At 41.7% G+C, this 19421-nt stretch overlaps 1 protein-coding gene across 2 annotated transcripts in view; it reads left to right on the top strand.

Moving 5' to 3' along the window:
• Positions 1-19421, top strand: part of MYO5A (myosin VA) — a 175390-nt gene that overhangs the window by 138810 nt on the left and 17159 nt on the right. For both annotated transcript variants that reach the window (XM_014517056.2, XM_025197030.1), the window contains 8 exons: positions 2758-2901; positions 3833-3886; positions 4590-4817; positions 9055-9155; positions 11343-11423; positions 13347-13545; positions 15813-15887; positions 19283-19376. In XM_014517056.2, coding sequence (XP_014372542.1) covers positions 2758-2901; positions 3833-3886; positions 4590-4817; positions 9055-9155; positions 11343-11423; positions 13347-13545; positions 15813-15887; positions 19283-19376 — 976 coding nt within the window. The remainder of the gene's footprint in view (positions 1-2757; positions 2902-3832; positions 3887-4589; positions 4818-9054; positions 9156-11342; positions 11424-13346; positions 13546-15812; positions 15888-19282; positions 19377-19421) is intronic.

The raw sequence follows: 19421 nt of genomic DNA, 5'->3' as shown, positions 1-19421 counted from the left end.
TTTTTCTGGACAGAAATTTAGGCCTTTAGAAAGGACAGATTTTTCAGTTTTGTTAAGCGTGTGTAGAGAGATTGATAATATTTGTGGGTTGGTTGCTGCTTTCAGTTTTATCAAGTCTGAGGTTGGAATGTTGTAAGGTGCTGGTGTTGTTCCTCTGATGGTTATTTTGTGGCTGGGGAGCTTGTTCTTGGAGTAATTTGTTCCATTTCTTTTTATGTAGGATGAATGCTGTAGAAAGTTTTTTGTAGTCTCTTTGTATCCACTGTATATTGTCAGGGAACATGCATGGATTTCTGTCTTTTAAGTTGTTGTAGTATATGGTGATTTCCTTCCTGAGTTGGTCTCTTTTGGAGTAGAGTAGGTGAAGTAAATAATTTCTAATTTTCTCTGAAATTCTTCTGCATAGCTGTGAAGCATATTTGGAGTTGTGGGTAGTAGTAAGGGGACTGTAGATGTTTAGTCCTCGGGGTATGAAGTTGTGTTTTTTGCAAAGGCTTAGAAAATATATGTTGCTGTTGAGTTTGGCTTCTTTCTTTTTCATGTTGTACAGTTTCCATTTCAGATGGCTGAATTCGATATCTTCCATGTTGCAGGGGTGTAGGTTGTAGCCATGTTGGTCTAAGGACGTAGGCAGACAAGGTTCCTTGGGTGAATTTGATATCTTTTATTAGACCAACCCAAATAGTTGGAGAATAGTTATTAAGCAAGCTTTCGAGTTCAAAAACCCTTCATCAGGCTAAGGAAGTTTCAGCAGTTGGTGTGTGCTCTTCCTGGATGGAAACTATTTATGTAGTTGTTTTTGTCTAATGCCTCAGTGAAAAAATGTGTAACTTTTTTGCATGACAGTAAGTACATGTAGAAATGTTAACCACGTGTTTGAATTGCACATGTAAAACAGCTGCCTGCCCACCATGGCAAGCACAGTCATTTGTATACACAGAAGTAGGAGCTGGAAAAAACCCATTGGAGACTAGCTGAAAAGCAGATCCTGAAATACCTACAGGCACAAGTAACTGCTCTCGGTAACCATGCGTCTCTCACTGGGAAGGCAGCCACAAATCTCATGGTTCAGTTATGCTCAGATTCACAAAACTGCTGCAAGCATCCAAAAAGTACTGTGTGCACTTAGTTCACTTCAGTGCAGATCAGCTATGCAGTCCTTTGCATCACCAAAACTCCAAATTTAAAAGATTTAATGTGGGCTCTTTCCACTGGCGCAATTTCACTCTTAATGAGAAAATATTATATTAATATTCTTTTTCTCTGTACCATACAGAAGAATAAAATTTAAAAGGTACCTTATCATTACTGTAATCTCAAATATACAAAAATGCAAATTCCAGTTTACTTGGAGGTTTCCAGGATGATTACTCAGTTTGTCTACGTTCTCAAGCAATGGGCAGTAGTTATGAATAATTATGCAAGTCTGTTTTAATATATGCTAAGATTAAACACACACAGAGCCATCAGATTCATGGACTGACTTGTGTTGTTGTCAGTAAAACGGTCAATAGCATTTTCTTCTCAGCCCCTGAGAAGTTTCTTTTAAACTAGCTATTTTACTCTTGACTGGCCAGTACATACAGCACTCTCGTCTCACCTGTTGAACAGTACTGATTTGGGAACTGAAGTTGGTGCAGGCTAGTTAGCCCCACAGTTGCACTTTACTGACAACCATATTTATTCCTAAACGCCTCAATGGATGATGGTTTCCTAGCACAAATACAAATACCATGAACTCTCCAAGTCAGCAACCAGTATTTTGTATGGATCCTCTCTCATTTTCAGTTTGCTATATTTTCACTTAGAGATACCCTTATGCATATGGATAGATGGATAAAGTAAAAGGTAGCCAAACATTACAGTATTTCATGCAAGTGCTAAATACTCTCCTCTTACATTAACTGGAAACTATATGTAAAGGCTGCTCCTTTGCCAAAACCATGTTTAATATCAATTTTGTTCTTTGGAATATTAATAAATATAATAACCTACAGTAGAAATAGAGTTTAAATTTAATTCATCCCTTAAAAATCAAACTGATGTTAAATTTACAGGCTAACAAGAGAAAAGGGTATAAAAAAGTAGAGATGATTTGAAACCAGAATCAAGTTCTTTTGCATTCATGGGTTATGAATGATAACCTTTACTCTGCAAAATACCAAGAGAAGTCTAGTCAATTAATCTAAAAATCATACAAATAAAGGGAAATGAAAAAATTAAAATAAAAGGAAATGATGATGAAACTTACCTTCTCATAACGTTATATTTTGCATCCCATCTAATTGCTTAAGTTGGTTTATAATGGATCCAAATAACGTGTATAGATTGTTGTTATTAACTAAAAAACTAGTAGTCGTGCAAATTTGGAGAAGTTTGCCTGTATCTGAAGGTTGTTTTTAGTAAGTCTAACCACAAGTTTATCTCTCTTCTCCCTTCCCCTTTCCAAACAAATAAGAAAAAAAAGGTATGATTGCTTACAGGCCTAATGCCTTCTAGTTAGTGTCTTTCCACCCTTAATGCTTTAAATTAGAAGCTTTTATTTATACTAGTAGATTTGTTTTTAAGTCAACTTTTGAAGATTGATGAAAAATTTTGAATACCAGTAAGCAGCTCTCAGACTTAAGTAACAATTATATAGTTTATATGTCATGTTCTATCTCATTCTTTTTTCCCCGATCTGTCTCCCTTCTCTACTCTCAAAAAACCTTGTTCTTGGTGTAGAACTGTGTTCTCACTTTGTTCTTTCCTGTTCAGGAGCCAAGTGAGAAAAGGACACCATTGGACATGTCTCTCTTCCTCAAGCTGCAGAAACGAGTTACAGAGTTGGAGCAAGAAAAGCAGTCCTTGCAGGATGAACTGGACCGGAAGGAGGAACAGGCTCTTCGTGCCAAGACCAGGGTAGAGTGCATCTAGCCAATTATGTGATGACATCAGGTTGTTCCACCTACTGTTTGTTCCATGAATGCTAAATGGTGTCAACTTAAAACCATAGGGCATTTATAGATGCACTCTGGGGGTGGCAGGGAGGCCGCTTTAATTAAAGCGTCTCCAAGAGCCGCTGTAATTAAACTACCCAAAGTGTCACATGTATCATCATCTCCGTGCTGAAAAATGGCTGCAGGGGCAGTTTTTAAAGTACCTGGGCTGGCCCCAACAGCCTTCCCTGGTGTCCTGGGTGTCTCCTGAGGCTCTAGAAGTGGCGATCCAGTGTGTGGAGCCTGACCAGCAGCCAGAGTGTAGCTCCAGCTGGCCAGGCTCCAGGTTCAGGTGGTGCATGTTGCCGCCATGTGCGCCACCCCACTTTTTTCAGGCCTGGGTTTTTTTGACACCAGGATTTCCCAGTGTCAAAAAAATCTGTCATGCTGTAAATTAGCAACACAACAAATGCCTGTATGTGTGGTGCATGTGGTTTGTGGTGCCACAGATGGGCTTGCACTGCTGCATATTGCACATGTGCACTCATCTGGATCTGCCCATATAGCCTGTTAATACTTACTTTGCTTTGCCAATATTTTCAAGCCTTGTTACCTAAATTTGGGCTCCTAAATCCTTAGTGAGCCATTTAAAATAGGTAGGACAATTTTTTTCAATATTGTTGAGAGCTGGAAGTACTTGGACACGTTTGAAAACTAGATCATAAGTAAATGGAACAAGTCAATGTTAATGTTTCACAGAAAGAATTCAGGGGTGTAGGGCTGAATGTCTTGTATTCAGCTCTATGAGAAGATGGTTGTTTAACTCCTTTTGTGACAGAGAAATGATCCAGTTGAGATCCGTTAGTGACAGTTAAGAGACATCGTGTTTATTTTTTTGTGTGTGTTACTCCTAGGAAGAGGAGAGGCCACCGATGAGAGGCGCAGAGTTGGAGTATGAATCACTCAAGGTATTGTGGACTGGAAGCTTCTGGTGTTTATGTAACTAATAAGAATGCTGTCTCCAGGTATTCTGGCTAGGGTAAGAGATACCAACTCTCCTGACCTAAGTCAGCTGGAAGAATTAGAAAGAAATTTCCTCAGCAAGCATTTTATTGCATAGTTTGTTCTTTGTGAGGTGTAGAATATGTGGCTGGGGGCCTACACCTTGAGAGGAATGGGGGTGAGTCCTTTGGCAAGATGACTTCTCTGCTGGCCAGTTCCCTTGGGTTTAAGTTTACTTTGTGTACATACCATGAACCCGGCCCGGAACTGTATTGATATCAGAATATATTTTGGACCAGACAAAAATAAGGACTTATGTCCAAATACCATCAAATGTTACAAAAGCTCAGTAGCTCTACTGAGCCCTCTTGCTGGGGTTTCATAGAAATTCTCTTTTTTTTTGCTGTTAAAGAGAACAATTTTCATTGACTCTGTACAATTCACATGTACATATTCTGGTTTTGTACTTCTGACAAAAGATAGTTAATGAAATCCTTTGAGACACCATATCAATTGTTAGGAGAACACAAAGAATGACAGGCAGAGAATGACTATATTTTCACAACAGTCACTCAGATTTTACCCTTCTGTGGTTCATAATTCTGTTTTAGTAATATGGAGGAGTAAAAGGAGCATTGCTCAGTGATGGGGCTGTCCTTGTTTTTGCAGCGTCAAGAACTTGAATCAGAGAATAAGAAACTGAAGAATGAGCTTAATGAGCTGCAGAAGGCCCTGATGGAAAAGAGCTCTCCAGAGGTGACTGCTCCTGGTGCCCCTGCTTACAGAGTCCTCCTAAATCAGCTGACTTCAGTAAGTGAGGAGCTGGAGGTACGCAAGGAAGAAGTCCTCATCCTGAGGTCTCAGCTGGTGAGCCAGAAGGAAGCTATTCAACCCAAGGTAAGTAATAACCAGCAGAGGTGCTGTGAAGCAGTTAAACTATAATACTGGGCTAATTTGTTACATGGTAGCTTGTTTGATGAATGTCTGGGAAGGCAGTAGGCTTTGCTAAGCCTAGACATGAACTTCCTTGGGATGAGCAGGCACTAAACTGTTATAAGAATGTAGATATTAGAATGGGTTACATTGGTAGAGTGTATTAACTACTAATTTCTGGCCTGCATGCCAGCCAATTTGAGCTTTAAAAGATCTGGTCTGTCGCCCCAGGACTGTTTGGTGGATGGTTTGGCCAGTATCTTCCAAAGATGACTATATGAACTATTGATTGACAAAGGTTGGAAGTTGAAGCTTAAAAAATTGCAGAAAATGTCTTTCTCCTAACTGCCTGAAAGATTAAGCTTAATTGTTAACGTTATTTAGAAGAACTCTGAAAGCCCAGACATCTTTAGAAGTTGACAGCAAAAATAATTGAAGAGCATTGATTAGAATTGTGCAATATGTATGTTGCAGAAAACTCAGAGCAAGACCCTTCCGTTAAATTAGTTAATCTGCTAGCAGTGCAGAAATCACTGTCAGCCATTTGCTGGGATGGTGTAGTATGAGAGGTATTGTTCCCTAATGAATATTTAGTTTACCGCGGATCCTAGGAGTCCATCTCCTCAGTTGACAGGCAGTGGGAAAGATGTCTTCAAATCCATACTGAAGCATTAATTATCATGTTGTTTGTTTCAAAGTAGCAAAAAAGTGGCAAAAGGATAATCTACAGTGCTAAATCCATTCCACTTTATTGTCCCAGATTTACTGTATTGTTTGATCCAGAGTAAAAGGTACCATCAGACTTCCCCAAAGTCCTTATTTTCAAGAAAAAACAAGCATATAATTCAGATAGGGGTGCATCAATAGATTTTTTGGGGGCTGATACCAATGGCTGATTTTTAATGAGCTATGTCGGCCATTCCTCTTCAGATTCTGATGTGCAGCCCTGCAGTGTGGAGAGCAATCCAGCTGACAAGTCTATTGTGGGGGACGAGGGAAAGAAAGGAGTGGTGGGGGGCAGATCAAGGCCGCCACAGTGAGGGAGGGATTGGAGCAGGCGGTAGGGCAGAGCATGGGACAGAGCCACAGCTCATCTGGAGGGTGCTGGGGGGTGGGAAGAGCAGCTCCTGCCACTGCACACACCCTAGAAGAGCATGGAGAGGTGTGCCCCCACATCTGCTTGGGAGGTGGGACAGGCTGCCACTGTGGGCTGGTGGCTGCACCAGGTTCTTCTGGGCAGGTGGCCAGGCCGGGCTGTGTTTGGGGGTCACAGCGGTGGCACTGGGAACGGGGCTACAGGGAATTTGGGGAATATTGCAGGCCCCCCCCAACCCTCCCTTCCAGCACTGCCACCACCCACCACCCCCTGAGTGCAGCCCAGCCTGGCCCCCTGCTGGGAAGAGGCCAGCGCTGCCTTGGCCCCAGCCTGCCCCACCCTGCCCTGCCCCATGTGCGGGTCTGGGGGTACACACACCCTATGGCCTCCCAGGGTGGATGAAGCAGCGGGAGCGACCCCATGCCCCTCTGGATGAGCTGTGGCTCCATTCCATGCCCTGCTCCACCCCGGCTGGGCAGCCCCTGCCCCAGCGCCAGCCCCACTCCCACCCTCACCATGGGGGGGCCTTGATCTGCACCCCCCATGCCCCTTCCCTTCCCCCTCTCCTTCCTCCACAACAGACTTACCAGCTGGACCTGGCTGCTCTCCACGCTGCCTGGCTGTGCTCTTAGTCACCTGAATGCTGCGCTGCAGCTGTATGCATGCTCACGGCATTTATTGGCTACGGTATCGGCCACATCAGACAAAAAAAAGTCAATTGCCGATGCTTGCAATTTTTCTAATATCAGTGCTAATCCAATATGTGAGCAACATATCGGTGCGCCTCTACATTCGGGTGATATATCAAGATTTTTTCTTTGGTTTTCAAGTATTTCTTCTGTTTAAGAAAGTTATTATGCAGAGAGCACCAAAGAGGAAAATATTGGCATTGGATAGGAAAACTGAGTCAACCAAAGCTTTAAAGCTCACCAGAGACTTTTTCCCTTGCTACTCTGAAAAAGATATTTGCCTTCATTTTAAATAATCTGAAAGCCATGATGCATGCAGCTCTGTGCATCTAGACTATTACAAGATTCATTATAAAAGGAACAAAAGCCTGTGTCTTGGCTATGTAAAATCTTGTTAGTAAATTGTAGGTAGTTCTCTATGATGATGAAGTAAAAATAATTTTTGACACTTCTGAGGACAAGACAGATAAAAAGATGACTGGTGGGCTGGTAACAGTGAGTTTGCAGCTAATTTCTGACTGGTAATTTGGGTTGTCATGGTATGAGAGGTTTATTGACCAATTGTTTCTCTTCTTTATTGCTTGCCAATTTGATTTACAGGAGGATAAGGTAAACAATTTTTCAGTTCTGTAAAATTTCTTATAGATTTCTTAAAAACAAAACACCAAAACAAAAAAAACCCAAATATTAATTAAACACGTTTGAACAGTCACTTCATTGACTCACATGAATAACTGTGTTTTGAAGTTTAGCAATCACATTTTGCAGTAATTAGAGAGAACTTTCTCATTGCTCTTGAGGAAACAAGGAATTTATCTACAAGTTGTTTTGTAGATTCTGTGGTTGAGAATCATTGATTTAGACTCAAAGAAGTACTAACAGTTTGTAGTAACCTGAAGATAAAGTGAACCAAACATGGACTTAGGCAGCCAGTCAAAATAAAATATTGTATTAAAGTGTCCTCTTTAAAGAAACTAGTATTGCAATATGGTTTGTGAAATAAAAAGTAAGTTTGAGGTGTGAAAATTGGCCTTATCTTTACTAATAGATACTAGAAAATGTCAAAAGATAACATGCTCCAGAATTAAACTGCAATGTAAAAATCTGTGGAAAGAATGGCTGAATATTTGATTAATAGGTTTAGCTGAGAGGACCATATTTAGAGGTATAAAAATTGAGCTGAGAGAAACTGCAATTCTGTTTTGTTTAGTTTTTTAATTAAATAATTTCATTTAAATAGTACTATGGCTACACCATGAGTGATTATTCTGAAGAAAAAAATAAATAGCATGTCTTTTTAAATTAGAGATGATAATCCACATTATATAGTGTTGCAAAGCTTGATTGGTTTGATGGATGAGAAATAATAATTTTGCTCCATTAAGATAGAATAAAATAATAATTGTTACGGTGTTTTCTTACATTTCTGTTTTCACAATGGAAAACGTTACTCCAGAGCTAACAAGGAAGCTGGCAGTAATTCTGAGAGAAGCTTACCACTCCATTTCATTGTATTTTGTCATTTCTTATACTTCAAGGCACAAATGTGGTGCAAATACATGTTAAGCATATAGATGTTTTCCAAATATGTTCTCAGCAGGCTAAGTCTTCAGTATTTTGTAATAGCTTTTCTCAGAGACGTATGATTTAATTGTGGGGATGAAACGAAAATACCAAATTTTAGTTCTTGTATATGTTAATTATATGGCTGGACTACATTGTCATCCCTAAAAAACAGCGCACAATTAAAATCATACTGATGCAGGCTATTCTAGAAATCATATAAAATCTGACTGAATTATGTGAAGAAACAATGGGAAATACAGCGCCAAAAATTGAACTCTCTAGAGTTTCAAGATGTCCTAGTCCTTGTAAGTTACTGGCAACTTTCCAAAATAACTTTTAAAAAATGTATAAAGCAGGGATGGAAATTGAATTATGAAGTTCCAAGTAGTACACAGTTAGTATTACCATTTATGAAGTGCAACCAGGAGTAAAATGTTTTTGTAAACACATATTTTGAAATTATGCTTCTCATGTTTAAAAATGAGAAGATAACAGTGCATGTTAATTGAAAGAAATGTGAATTTCACATTTCATGAAGTTTATTTTGCTCCTTTCTGATGATAGGCAATGAAGGGAGAAATATTCTCAGGTTTGCATGCTGGGTAGGTAAAATAATCAATATTTTAGTGTGTATGTTTTATATGCCACGCAGTCCAGCACAGTACAGACCCCTTTTTCCTGACAGTACACCCTTTTACCCAAGTTGACTTGCTCAGTGTAATGGTGCTACTCCATGAATTGGACACTATTTGATTTGAATAAAGGGGACAAAACGTAGACCTTAGTCTGTAAATATAAAGAATTAGATGTAAGGTTGAAACTTACCTTGGAAATTTTATTTTTTCCCCAGAATACCATGACAGATTCCACAATCCTCTTGGAGGATGTACAGAAGATGAAAGACAAAGGAGAAATAGCTCAGGCATATATTGGGCTGAAGGAAACAAATAGGTATGAATTCTATTTTTTTTCTTCTTTTTTTTGGCTTTTCATATCCATTTTGGAACTTTTTTCACCACCCACCTTTTTCTACCATACACAGCAAGTTGGTTCAGGATTAGACAAGATTCCTTAAGTGTGTTTGTATTTGGGGTTTAAGTTAGGCTGATAGATAAAACTTACATATGCAAAATGCTGATGTAGAAATGCAAAATTAAACTTTCCAGAGACTCCATGTCCAGGGCTGTAATTGGCCATGTTACTCAAATTACCACTTTACCATGTCTCCATTTTTGTTTGCCATTTCTCTTTGATAATATCTATCCTCTTTTCCAGCTGTTTCCATAACAATATGTAATAATCCGTATCTTGGAATGCAACAGTCTTCTCCAGCATTCAGAACTGGATTGCTCAATTAATTATTATGGGTTAATATGTCCTCTCCATAACATGTCTTATCAGGGATCCAGGTTTCCTGTTCACTGTGGAAAAATGTGGATATTTTCATTTGACGGAGAAGAATGCAGATTTTGTACTTTTAAGGAAAAAACATGGACACTCTCCTTTAAAGGAGGAAAACGTGGGAAACAGCAGGTTCCCCTTGCAGGCTGGTAGAGTTCAGGCCTGCACAGGACTGCTTGGGGCTGGGGAGAGTGGGAGGAGGGTGATCACAAGCAGGAAGCACCATGTACATGTGTGCACGCACACATGCATGTGGCACCTAGGCAGCATGGAGAGTAGCTTCCTCCAGGTAAGTCTGGAGGAGGAGGAACAGATTAAAAACCCCAGTGAGGGAGGGAGTAGGGCATGGCTGGGGCTGAGGGCACTACCCAAGCAGGCTGTTTATGGGGTGCAGGGCCAAGGCAGGAATGTGAGGCCCAGCTGGGGGAGAAGGATGGAGCCACAGGGGGCTCATCGGCAGGGGCAATGGGGGGGCTGGCTCCCTGTGCTACATGCAGTCTTGGGGAGGGAGGCATGGGGGGCACATGCCCCCCAGACTTGTGCAAAGGGTGGGGGCAGATGTGAGCTGCAGGCTCAGGTCTTCCCACCCTGCTGCCCTTTCCCCAGGGGCCTTCACAGCCCAGCAGGTGGGATCTGGTGTGGGAGAGCAGAGGGGCAGGCAGGCTTAGTGCTGCCATTGGGAGCCCTATACCAGATGCACTGTCATGGCAAGGCATTCCCTGTCCACCCGGCAATAGTAGGGGGCACAGTTTCATGCCACCGCCACTGCTGCCAGGTGGGCAGGGGCCACCTCACCATGGTGGCTTGGCCAGCGTGGGGCTTCTGACGGTGGCACCAAGCCTGCCCTCCCTTCTCTGCTCCTGTGCTGGATCCGGCCCACTGGGCTGTGCAGTCATCTGCAGGGAGGACATGGAGCCCTGAGCCCGCTGCAGGCAGAACGCATTCTCCACCCCTGCCCTGAGTCTCTGTTCCGGCCGTGCCACTATTGGGGGTTGAGCTGGGTTCCGTGGTCCACTTCAGCTGCATCAGCCACCACCTCCTGTGAGCAGCAGCCAGGGCTTGGGTACTACTGGGGTGGGGCCTGCTCCTATAGCCCTGGCAGCTGGGGGCCCCCTCTGGTAGGGCTGGAGGGCACGGGCTGCAGGTCATGAGTGAAGGACACCAGCATTGCTGGGGGAGGGGGGTGGTGGGCTGTGGTTAAGGAGTGAGGGGCCCAGGGAGGCAGGGCCCAGGGAGCTGTGTGTGGGTGGGGAGTGAGGGGCACCAACAGGGCTGGGGGGGGGACTGTGGGTGGAGAGTGAGGGGCATGAGCAGGGCCAGGGGTCTATGGTTTTGGAGTGAGGGGAAATAGTATGGGCAGGGGTAGGACACTGGCATATCAGGGCTGCTTAGCACCACAAAGCAGTGGGGACCAAAGCCACAGCTGGATCTGCATCCTGGTGAGCAGGGAGAGCACTGATTTTTGATGGGGGGAAAAAAAATCAAACACCAACATATATAGGTATTTAGAATTTATCTTATTATAATGATTGAGGCACTGGTAGGCCTCAATAAAACATTGTATTCAACTGATATTGATATATATATTGGTGTTTCATTTTAATTTTGGAAAAACGTGGATTTGGGGGGTTTTAATCAGAGAATTTGCAATTTTTAAACAGAGAAAACCAGGATCCGTGCTTATTATCATCTTGTATCCCTTTTGTGTTTTTATCTCTTAAACATTTTGCTTGGAAGACAATCGCCTCAAGACTATCATATGCTGAATGAGGATGGAGAGCTATGGCTGGTTTATGAAGGGTTAAAACAAGCCAACAGGTTACCAGACTTCTCCAGAATGACACTTCTTTGCATTCTGCTTCCTAACTAACTGTACCCCTTGCTATGGGATTGCTTCAGCTGCAATGTTTCTTATTCACTAATAGTTCAAAAATCATTCATCAGTATTAACTTTATTAAGATTAGCAGAAAACCTGGTCTGAGCCAATCTACCTATCAAGTCATATTGTTAAAATCTTAAGATGGCTCTAACAGTTAATACATAATGAATTACAAGTGCTTAAGCCACACAAAAATGACAATATAAAAACCCGAGCATTCCTACAATTGAAATGAAAGAAGCTTTGTTACTTATCTGCCCCGTCGTACATGTGCATGGATTTTTCCATATGTGCAAAAATTTTTTAGATGTTAATAATGTTGTTAAAATAACCTCTAGGACTTTTAATTTAATTGTTGTAACTTCCCTACTTTTGACCCCAAATGAGTAACCATCCACAGTGTCCTTGGAGAGAGGAATGCCAAGAGATGCATTCATTCAAAATTCACTCAAATTAGGAGTAAATTTTCAAAATGGCAGGGCAGTGTTCAAAAGTGTATCCAAATTAAAGGATATGCAGTTATTGCAACATCTGAAAATGTGTATGCATGTTGCTAAACAGGCATCTGATTGGTGAAATGCACTCAGCCTCTTGCAGTCACCTCTTGGTAACTAGCACATTAGAATTTGCGTGTTCCCATCCATGAAAACTTGTCCCAGAGTGTCCATAGTCTTCCATTTGTAATGAATCCTTTAGTGCAGCATTGTTGTTTTTAAGAAGTACACATTTACACATTCAAGTAGTAGCCGGCAAAGCAGGGACTTTGTAATGAATGCTATTCATCAATATCTTTCTTTTCCTTGCGCTAACAAATCTTAAATGTAACCTTGTGTTGTCTGTATGCTAAGAACTAACATGGAATAGGGAATGTTCTGCAGAGTGGGATTGGGGAGAGGTTGCTCTGCATCTTTTTCTTGACCTAGGATTAAAGCAGCAACCAAGTGTTTGACTTAAGTGACAAAGCGCTGTGGGTAAATGACCATATGCCTTCATCAATGTCGCTGCTAGTTAACTTGGCTGCCTTATGCATTTTTAAACCCTGAAAGTTTGTCTAATGTCAGTATTAGTGCCATTTCCTGTACATGCCCCAAAGAATGAATCATAGCATTGGGACACTGCCCTACAAACATGGACTAATCCACACTCCTCTGACATAAGCATTTACTTATTGCTCCCATTTCATTTGTGCAGGATTTGAGATAACACTTTTCCCCACAAGACAAAGAATGAGTCAGTGACAGAGCCAGGTAAAACACTAAATTCTTGGCTCCTAGTCCTGTACTCAGTGATCCAGCTTACCTTTCTAGCATTAATGGCAATCCTCTCACAAAATGGCCCTTGCATTTTCAAATGCCAAATTTGGCCAATTTATGTTCATTTGCAGTTGAACAGGAGCTATTCAAACATTTCTAACTGAAAAGAGTTAACAGTAAAACAGCTAATTACCATATGGGTCTAGCTTAAGACACCAGTTTAATTTTAACTACTTAATGTGCTCTATTTAAACCTAACATGGTCTTGGCCTCCTTAGAAACATCACCAGTCTATGGAGGTTTAGGGATATATTAAGTATTAGGGCATGTTTTCAGTGTTACTGAACAATGCTCATTCAGTTCTTGTTCAGAGGAAAATGCTTAGCAAATTCAGCGTTAGTTTATTCTCTCCCACTGTTTGAGAGTTTGAATACCGTTTAATCTGATGGCATATTGAAGGGTTTAAAGAGTACTCTGTCTTCTTCATTTTTTCTTGCAAGTCAAAGCTTACATATTTATTTCTGAGCAGCAGCTAAAGCTTTGGACTCCTAGGGTGAGTTTGGGATGTGAATGCTAAATTTCTCTCCAATCCTGCTCGGTTTTTACAGGCTTTTGGAATCTCAGCTTCAGTCCCAGAAGAAGACCCATGACAATGAGCTGGAAGCTCTCCGTGGTGAGATTCAAAGTCTGAAGGAAGAGAACAATCGCCAGCAGCAGCTTTTGGCACAAAACCTGCAGCTGCCCCCAGAGGCCCGGATTGAAGCCAGTCTACAGCACGAGATCACCCGTCTGACTAATGAAAACTTGGTAAGAGAAATGCTATTGCAATGTAACGACTTAGGAACATTAGGGAGAGGGATCACCAGTGCACACATCCTCCCTAGTTTTCAAATGAGAATCTCCCAAGGTTGCTTGCATGTATGCAGCAGCTTTTTTCAAGCAAAGCAATTAATTTAATAGGCGATATGACTGCTGCCAGTTGACAACATTTCATCCAGGCACATTACACAGGACATTTCTCTGGCAGTAGCTCTCCAGAGTCCCCCTGCTATCATTCTACCACTGACTTGGAGAGGATTGGGCTGTTTGACATGTTATGGCACTCGTGTGGTTGCTGCCAAGTCATACCTAATAGAACGATGGCTGTCCCTGCAGCTCATAAAAATGCTCCAACAGAACAGTAGTATTACCTCTGGCATGCTCTAGATTACACGTATGTAGAATAATGTTAGGGGAGGATGCCCCTTAGTATACCTGTAATGGGTCTGTAGCTTTCACTTTTCCCTGCATCTCAAGCTATGTAAGTCAGGGCTGGATGAGAGTCACCAGGCCAAACTGGGACCATGCATCACTCGAGGGACTGCACTGCATGCAGCATGCAGGTTGGACCCAGCACCATGGGCTCTGCACACAGCAAATAGAGTACAGAGGGTCCAGGGTGAGTGCAGCATGCACCATCCCTGCTCCAGTGTTTGTGCTGCACACAGTGCATGGGGTGGCATGGGTGTGCACTGCATGTGGCACCCCTCTAAACCAAACCTGGCTTCACCATGTAGGTGGCCTGGGGCCTGATCAGGAGTGGCCCTGGAGCCAGCACCCAGGGCCATTCTGGTAGGGAGTCGCAGCATGCAGGGCAGAACGGGCCACATGCACTACACAGAGCACAGGGGGCATTACACTGCATGCAGTGCCATGCCAGACTGGCCCTTTCTGGCATCACAGCCCAATCCAGACCAGCTATGGATCCAGTGTGTGCTCCAGACCTACCTCCTGTGATGTGTTTAGTGACTGTGGCACTGAGTCCATCTCTTGAACCAGACCAGCTCTGCACACCGCATGTGGCATGCAAGGTCACTCCAAGACCTGTGCACTGGATGATAGGGCTCCACAGGTTTGATCCAGCTTGTGGCCCATATGTTTGACACCCCTGACGTAGGTCAAACATTGTGTTTTTTGCTGTCTGTTCATCGTGTTTCACAGGAACAACTGTTTCTACAAATGGGCACTTGATAGAAGTTTCCTGGCCAATTGGTGTTTTCTCCTTTGATAGTTATTAGCATTTTGGGATGAATTCAGAAGCAAATGAAACAGACACCCCAGTTCCTCATCCTCTGTAGAAATGTGCTTCCTAATACACAGGGTCCAGAACAGGCAAATGGGGAATTTTTTTTTCCAGGATTCCTACTTTTCTTCGTTGAAGGTGCTTTTTATAGTAAACTGAGCAGTGCTACCTCTAGGGGGAGAGAAGGCCCTCCTGGCTGCTCTGTTCTTAATACCTGAGATGTATTCTTTTCTTTTTGACTATATAACAGCAGGTCAGGGGTATACTGTGGTACGTGAGGTTTTGAGGAAGCTGATAGATAATTCAGGTCATGAGCAAGAGATAATAATCTTGAGACTAAGTTAATGACTGAAGGCACTTCACTAGTTTCTCAGTTGTAGTCTTATCCCTTAGATGGTAAAAGTTTTCCTACCTATACAGCTCCTTACCTCTGCTTAGTCTATGAGTCTATGCATTGGTATTTGGCTCTGAGAGCTATACACTGCATTGTTGGCTTCTGGGACAACACACAGTCATAATTAAACTGCAAAGGAATTTTGTTTCTTTTCAAAATCAAGGAAGGGTATGTTCCTTATCACCATTAGACTTGCTCTTTAATATTCTCATTCTGATGTTAGAATATAGAATCCATCTGGGATTGACTGCATTCTTCACTTGCCCTGCCTGTTGGAAAGAACTCACAGGTTTTCTAGATGTAATTTAAGGGTACTAACATATGTTGTATTCCCCTGGTCATATTGTAAACATACATTATAACCTTCACGTGTCAGTCTTATTTTAGACTCTCAAAAGTACAATATTGCTGAAGAAATTTCCTTAGTAACTAGTACATTGTCTTTTCATCTAAACAAACAACTGTTTATGGGGAGGATGGAAGGAACAGATAGATATGGCTGCCTGAAAAATGATGAACTGCTTAGTTTTGTGTTAACCTGATTTTATGTAAACAGTATTGGCTGAAATATTAGTGTCTCAGAGAAAGGGGAAAAATGCACTGTACCTATTTTTTCAGTATTATGAGGAGTTATATGCAGATGACCCCATGAAGTATCAATCGTACCGGATTTCACTTTACAAACGGATGATTGTATGTAGATCAAATGGATCCTTTTTCTCTGTTGTTGTGTTTGCTACTTCTGGAGCACTAACTGAAGAACAGGCTGGCTGCCTTCTCCCTTCTCCAAAGAAATCTTCTACAGACAGCTTCACAATGTCCATTTTCCCTCTTGCAGCTTTCTTTTGTCAGTCTTCAGTGTCATGTGTAATTGTGATGTCTCTTTTTGATGCACAGTTTGTTACTAATATGAGTTTTGCAGCATGATCAAAGCATTTTAATATAAAACAAATGAGTTATGTGATGCTAAAATGCCTCGCTTCCAAATTTGCTCTCTGCTAAATATGAACTTTTAAAATCCAAATCTGCAAAATATAGGCCTGATCCTATAGACGCACAATGCTAGACATACAAGGCCTATTATTATGAATAGTTCTACATACGTCTATTTGTTAATGGAACTTCTTACAGCTTCTTATGTTAATAAGTAATTGTAGGACTGAACAGTCATTTTGAAATTGTGAAATTCATCTATGGTAAAGACAATGGAATCAAAACACTCCAATTTTTTCTGTAAGGATATAGTACCTCAACTTGGAAACATAAACTCACTTACAAGATTTCATTTCTTAATAAAAAGAGGCTCATGACTATTTAGCTAGTTCAGAAGGGAATCATGAAGACACATTTTTTCTGCCACCAAATTTGTTTTGAAGTTGAAGTTAAATTCCTTAAGTCAGTCTTCAATCAATAAATGTTCATATTCTGTTAATGTTAATAGAAATATTATATCTATTTTTTTTTATTTAATGGTGGCTTTATGCTAAATATTTTTCACGTGCAGTACCTTAGCTAATAAACTCTCTAGGGCATAGTTAAGAACAGTTTTATACCTGCTTCCCACAAGTTGACAAAAATACATGTTAATATTTTCCAAGATATTTGAGAGAACTTCTGTGAGGGATGCTTCTGGTGAAGACAGCATGTGTTGCCTCATTAACATAAAGGAGTATTAAGTTTCAGAAAGAGGGTTTTCTTTTAAATTGTTTGAATACACTTTAACTTGACTTTTGAGTTTTTCTGCATTCACTTAATCTTCAGAGGCTTTTGACAAATTATTTAAAACTTTGTAAAATTAAAATATTCTTTATTATAAGTCATGCTGATAAAATGAGAAATGATAGAGAGCTGCCCTGAAGTACTTGCCATCTATATTAGGGGCCACACACAAAGTGTAAGTTTAATTATATTACAGTAACATCAAAGGAGACCCAGTCATGGACCATGATCCCATGTGCTAGATGCTATACAAATACAATATAAAAAAGTGGTTTATGCTCCAGTCAGCCTGACCTCTATACCTAGAAAGATCATGGAGCAGATCCTCAAGGAATTAATTGTGAAGCAACTAGAGAAGAACAAAGTGATCAGGAACAGTCAGCATGGATTCACCAGGATTTCTTTCCATGATAAAGTGACAGGCTCTGTGGATGGGGAGAAAGCAGTGGGAATGGTATATGTTGACTTTAGCAAGGCTTTTGACACTGTCTCCCATGACATATTTAGCAAACTAAGCAAATACAGAATAGATGGAAATACTGTAAATTGGATGTATAACGAGTTGAATCATCATCAGTGGTGTACTGTGGGTCTCTGGTGCCAGGGGCCCAATACTTGCATTTGCGCTTCCGTCCCCCGCCCCCCACCCTTCGTGGCCAGTCTCGCAGGGGGAGGCGGGATTAGGATTAGGGGCAAAACCAGAAGTGCTGCCGGGGGACCGGGTACCCCCTGGAGGGCCCAGCCAGTGCCTTGCCCCCCCATCGGTACACCACTGATCATCATACTCAGCGAGCAGTCTGCACTGGCTCAGTGTCTAGGTAGGAGGAAGAGGTATCAAGTAGGGATCCCTAGGGGTCTGACCTGTTCTACTATTGTTCAGCGTCTTCATTAATTATTTGGATGATGTGATCTAATGAACACTTAGCAAATTTCTGGATGACAAGTTTGAGTGGAATTTCAGATGCTCTGGAGGGCAAGGCCAGGATCCAGAATGACCTGGATAGACTGGAAAAATGGTCCACAATCAACTAGATAAGATTCAGCAAGGACAAGTGTGAAGTCCTGAACTTGGGACAGAATAACTGCATGCACAAATACAGACAGGGGAAAAAAGGGCTTGGTTGCAACTTCAGAGAAAGACCTGGGGGTTACAGTGGACTCGAGCTGAATATGAGCCAACAATGGGCTCAAAAAGAGCTGATAGCATCCTGGGTTGTATTACTAAGAGTGTCACTTGCAAGTCAAGAGAAGTGATTTTCTGCTCTATTCAGCACTGGTGAGGCCTCATTTGAAGTATTGGGTCCAGTTTTGGGCCCTGCACTTCAAAACTGATGTGAACAGTTTAGAAAGAGTCCAGTGCAAGGTAGCAAAAATTATTAGGGGCCTGGGAGGTGAGACTTATCAGAAATGGCTGAAAGAACTAGGGCTCTTTAGCCTAGAAAAGAGAAGACTGAGGGGGGATTTGATAGCAGTCTTAAGCTACCTGAAGGGTGATTATAGAGAAGATGGAGATGGGCTATTCTCTGTGGCTGTAGGGGACAGGACTAGGAACAATGGCCTCAAGCTCTGGCAGTGAAAATTTAGGCTGGAAATTAGGAGGAACTTTCTGACCGTGAGAGCAGTCAGGCATTGGAACAGGCTATCTGGAGAATTTGTGGAATCTCCATGCCTGGAAACTTTCAAAATCAGGTTGGACAGAGCAAATCTGGCTGGAATGGTTCATCATGGGGGCTGGACTGGATGGCCTTGTGAGGCCCCTTCCAATCATACTTTCCTATGATCCAGGGACTTTACAGTCTAAATAAACTCGATTACAGAAGGCAGTGGTTATGTCAGAGGACTACAACAAATATGTCATTTCTTTTGTCAAGTTGAAAATAGGGGTAAAATGGAAACAAGACCTTTCTTATTAAACCTATTCCACTTTCTGAGAATAAAGTTAGGCCTAAAGGCAGGTATAGATAATGCAGGAATAAAGGTCAGTAGTGGAGTCAAAGGAAATGAGTTTTAATGCATCATTTGGACAAAGATGAGAGAGAGAAAGAAAAGGAAGCATTAGGCAGATGCATTTGCAATAAAACGTCTTCTCACCATAAGTACTGACATAGTTACCTGAGCATGTGCAAAACAGATCCGCATAAGAACAATTGCCTTCATCATGTTGCAAGCAGCTTGACAATACTTTCAATATTGTTTGGCTTGAATTATAGGCATTGTACCAGCTTGCAATTTTCAGCCAGACGGTGGCACCACCTTTCAGCTTTTCTCACAGTCCGTTTTGTATTGCTAACAGTGCTGGTTTTGTGTCTGCTTCACATGTTATGAAAGTCTTCCAGCACCTGAATATTCTCTCTCCTTTTGATTTCCAGGATTTAATGGAGCAGCTTGAAAAGCAGGACAAGACTGTTCGCAAGCTGAAAAAGCAGTTGAAAGTCTTTGCCAAAAAGATTGGTGAACTTGAAGGTATTTGTTATTTTGTTTGTGTGAGGGGGAAAAGATGTTTTACTT

Source organism: Alligator sinensis, unplaced genomic scaffold (genome assembly GCF_000455745.1).
Source record: "Alligator sinensis unplaced genomic scaffold, ASM45574v1 scaffold250_1, whole genome shotgun sequence".
NCBI classification, from domain to species: domain Eukaryota; kingdom Metazoa; phylum Chordata; order Crocodylia; family Alligatoridae; genus Alligator; species Alligator sinensis.
This window is presented reverse-complemented; position numbering and strand designations above follow the sequence as displayed.